Raw genomic sequence first — 4376 nt, 5'->3', positions numbered from 1 at the left:
TCCATCCCAAATTCCTGGGTCCATCCCAAATTCCTGGGTCCTTCCCAAATTCCTGGGTCCTTCCCAAATTCCTGGGTCCATCCCAAATTCCTGGGTCCTTCCCAAATTCCTGGGTCCTTCCCAAATTCCTGGGTCCATCCCAAATCCTTCCCAAATTCCTGGGTCCATCCCAAATCCTTCCCGAGCCCCTGGGTCCTTCCCAAATTCCTGGGTCCTTCCCAAGCCCCTGGATCCTTCCCAAATTCTTCCCTCATTCCCTGGGTCCTTCCCGAGCCCCTGGGTCCTTCCCAAATTCCTGGGTCCATCCCAAATTCCTGGGTCCTTCCCGAGCCCCTGGGTCCTTCCCAAATTCCTGGGTCCGTCCCAAATTCCTGGGTCCATCCCAAATCCTTCCCAAATTCCTGGGTCCATCCCAAATCCTTCCCGAGCCCCTGGGTCCGTCCCAAATTCCTGGGTCCTTCCCAAGCCCCTGGATCCTTCCCAAATTCCTGGGTCCTTCCCAAATCCCTGATCCATCCCAGATCCTCCTGATTCCCTGGATCCATTCCCGGTCCTTCCCGAGCCCCTGGATCCATCCCAAATCCTCCTGATTCCCTGGATCCATCCCCGCCGTCCCTCCCCCCATTCCCACATTCCCACCCCTCCCCCTCCCTCTGCCATTCCCGCTCCCTGGCTTTTGGGAATGTCCCGTTTCTCCCTGAAAAACCCTGGGATCCCACTGAAATCCTGGGATCCAAACCCCTCATTCCCTCATTCCCACATTCCCAGCCCTCTCCCTCTCCCTCTCCCTCCTCCTCCTCCTCCCCTCTCCCATTCCCGGCTCCATTCCCAGTTCCTGATTTTGGGAATGCCCCATTTCCCGTCCCCATCCCACTGAAATCTGGGATCCCGCTGGGATCTGGGCTCCCTCCCTCTCTCCCTCCTCCCTCCCCCCGTTCCCAGCCCTCTCCCTCCTCCTCCTCCTCCTCCTCCCCTCCCTCTCCCATTCCCTGTGGAATTCCCAGCTCCTGCTTTTGGCCAGGACCGATCCCACTAAAGTCGGAGATCCTGCTGGGGCTCCCTCCTCCCTTCCCGCATTCCCGCATTCCCGCATTCCCTCTCCTCCTCCTCCCCTCCCTCTCCCATTCCAGGTCTCATTCCCGGCCCCATTCCCGCTCCCTGACTTTTGGGAATGCCTCGTTTCCCATTTCCCGCCCCCATCCCGCTGAAATCCTGGGATCCCTCTGAGATCTGGGATCCCACGCCCGCCCTGACCCATTCCCACATTCCTTCGTTCCCACATTCCCACATTCCAGTCCCTCTCCCTCCCTCCCCCTCTCCTTCCTCTCCCATTCCCGGTTCCATTCCCAGTTTTTGCCTTTCGGGAATGCCCCAATTCCCGCCTTTTGGGAATGCCCCAATTCCCATTCCAATCCCCCCAAACCCTGGAATCCCGCTGGAATCTGCCCTCCCTCCCCCCGTCCCTCCTCCCTCCCCACATTCCCACTCCTCCTCGTCCCCTCCCTCTGCCATTCCTGAGCTGGATTTTCCCTGGATTCCAGGAATCTGCTCTTCCTGGAAGGTGAGCGGCTGCGTGCGCCCGGCCAGCGCCGCCCTGCGCCCCGCCGGGATCCCGCGCTGCTTCCCGGGAATCCCGATCCAGGGATCCGCGGGCTTCCTCCCGCAAGGTACGACCCCAAAACCCCCTCCCCAAAATCCTCCCCCCCACCCCACGCCGAAGCAACTCCGGGAAAAAGGGATTTCAGGAATTCCCGGCTGGAATGAGGGAGGAGGGAAAAAGCGGGAGAGCTTTTTTGGCCACTCCCCGGGGTGGGATTTAGGGATTTAGGGATTTGGGAGGAGCCGGAGATTCCCGGAGCGCCTCCGGGATTTGGGGATTTGGGGCTGCTGGAATTGTCGGGCTCGGGAGTGGAGCGAGCTGGGAGCGGGATGAGGCTGCAGGAGATTCCTAAAGGTGGGAACCGGCGGGGTTTTTGGGATTTTTGGGATTTGGGATTTGATTCTGGATAAGGCAGAGTTAGGATTTAGGGATCCTGGAATTCCCTTTTTCCGTGGGAGTTGGATCTGGTCGGGGTGAGGCTCCAGGAAATTCCCAGGGGTTGGTTCTGATCCAGTCCCAGGGATTTGGTTTGGGATTTTTGGGATTTTTGGGATTTTTGGGGTTTGGGATTTGCCCCTGGATAGGCAGAGATGGGATTTAGGGATCCTGGAATTCCCTTTTTCCGTGGGAGTTGGATCTGGTCGGGGTGAGGCTCTGGGAAATTCCCAGGGGTTGGTTCTGATCCAGTCCCAGGGGTTTGGTTTGGGATTTTTGGGATTTTTGGGATTTTTGGGGTTTGGGATTTGATTCTGGATAATGCAGAGTTAGGATTTAGGGATCCTGGAATTCCCTTTTTCCATGGGAGTTGGATCTGGTCGGGGTGAGGCTGTGGGAAATTCCCAGGGGTTGGTTCTGATCCAGTCCCAGGGATTTGTTTTGGGATTTTGGGGATTTTTGGGATTTTTGGGGTTTGGGATTTGATTCTGGATAAGGCAGTTAGAATTTAGGGATCCTGGAATTCCCTTTTTCCATGGGAAAAAACCCTCGGGGTCAGATCTGATCTGGGAGGGATCGGGGTGAGGCTCGGGGGGATTCCTAAGGTTGGTGCCAGGAATTTTTTTGGGATTTTTGGGATTTGGGATTTGATTCTGAATAAGGCAGAGTTAGGATTTAGGGATCCTGGAATTCCCTTTTTCCATGGGAGTTGGATCTGGTCGGGGTGAGGCTGTGGGAAATTCCCAGGGGTTGGTTCTGATCCAGTCCCAGGGATTTGTTTTGGGATTTTGGGGATTTTTGGGATTTTTGGGGTTTGGGATTTGATTCTGGATAAGGCAGAGTTAGGATTTAGGGATCCTGGAATTCCCTTTTTCCGTGGGAGTTGGATCTGGTCGGGGTGAGGCTCCAGGAAATTCCCAGGGGTTGGTTCTGATCCAGTCCCAGGGATTTGGTTTGGGATTTTTGGGATTTTTGGGATTTTTGGGATTTTTGGGATTTTTGGGGTTTGGGATTTGCCTCTGGGATAGGCACAGATGGGATTTAGGGATCCTGGAATTTCCCTTTTCCAGGGAAAAAGCCCCTGGGGTCAGATCAGAGCCAGGTGGGGTCGGGGTGAGGCTCTGGGATCAGCCCAAGGATTTTTGGGATTTTTGGGATTTTTGGGATTTTTGGGATTTTTGGGGTTTGGGATTTGCCCCTGGATCAGCTCCAGAGGGAATTTAGGGATCCTGGAATTTCCTTTTCCAGGGAAAAAGCCCCTGGGGTCAGATCAGAGCCAGGTGGGGTCGGGGTGAGGCTCTGGGATCATCCCAAGGATTTTTTGGGATTTTTGGGATTTGCCCCTGGATCAGCTCCAGAGGGGAATTTGGGAATTTTGGGATTCTGGAATTCCCTGTTCCGGGATAGAGGAGTCAGATCCAGCTCCAGGGAGAAATTTGGGAATCCTGGAGGGGGAAACTTTGGGAATTCTGGAGGGGGATTTGAGGATCCTGAAGGGGAATTTAGGGATAATTCTGGGGGGAATTTGGGAATTCTGGGGGGGAATTTAGGGATATTGAGGGATAATTCTGGAGGGGGATTTGGGAATTGTGGAGGGGAATTTAGGGATAATTCTTGAGGGGAATTTAGGGATATTTAGGGATAATTCTGGAGAGGAATTTGGGGATAAATCTGGAGAGGGAATTTTGGAATTCTGGGGGGGAATTTAGGGATATTTAGGGATAATTCTGGGGGGGAATTTGGGAATTCTGGGGGGAATTTAGGGATATTTAGGGATAAATCTGGGGGGGAATTTGGGAATTCTGGGGGGGAATTTAGGGACATTTAGGGATAATTCTGGGGGGGGGAATTTAGGGATATTTGGGGATAATTCTGGAGGGGAGTTTAGGGATATTTGGGGATATTTGGGGATAATTCCGGGGGGGAATTTGGCAATCCTGAAATTCCCAAGCTGGGGAAAACCCCGACCCCTGAAAACAAAAAAGAATCCCAGTTTTCCCCCGGGTTCTCCCCTGGAATATCCGGAATTTCCAGGCCTGGCCCCCCCGGCTCCCCCGGGATCAACATTCCCAACATTCCCCAGGGGTGGGAACGGCTCCTCCCGGCCTTTCCCAGGCTTTTCCCGGGAATTTGGGAATTTTCCAACCCCCCCCCCACCCCGGGAGAGTTTGGGAATGTTTGGGAAACTCCCAGGGAGATTTTCCCGGGTGTTTTTCCCCGGCCAAAAATTCCAGCTGGGCCGGAAAAGTTTGGAAATCTCATTCCCAGCTGCTCCGGGGGGAATTTTCCATCCCAAAATTCCGGCTGTTCCCACGGCGGGGGTGGGGGGGGGAGGGGCCGG

The 4376-nt window shown here is 54.7% G+C and overlaps 1 protein-coding gene across 5 annotated transcripts in view; it reads left to right on the top strand.

Moving 5' to 3' along the window:
• The window catches only part of IKZF4 (IKAROS family zinc finger 4), a 30133-nt gene that overhangs the window by 3573 nt on the left and 22184 nt on the right, over window positions 1-4376 (top strand). For 3 of the 5 annotated variants that reach the window (XM_041411628.1, XM_041411627.1, XM_041411631.1), the window contains exon 2: window positions 1542-1667. In XM_041411628.1, the coding sequence (XP_041267562.1) occupies window positions 1542-1667 (126 nt within the window). Of the gene's footprint in view, window positions 1-1541; window positions 1668-1850; window positions 1955-4376 lie in introns of those variants that run through there. The other 2 variants (XM_041411632.1, XM_041411630.1) reach the window with 2 other exon arrangements.

This window comes from Onychostruthus taczanowskii, unplaced genomic scaffold, assembly GCF_017590055.1.
Source record: "Onychostruthus taczanowskii isolate IOZ18803 unplaced genomic scaffold, ASM1759005v1 scaffold361, whole genome shotgun sequence".
Taxonomy (NCBI): domain Eukaryota; kingdom Metazoa; phylum Chordata; class Aves; order Passeriformes; family Passeridae; genus Onychostruthus; species Onychostruthus taczanowskii.
This window is presented reverse-complemented; position numbering and strand designations above follow the sequence as displayed.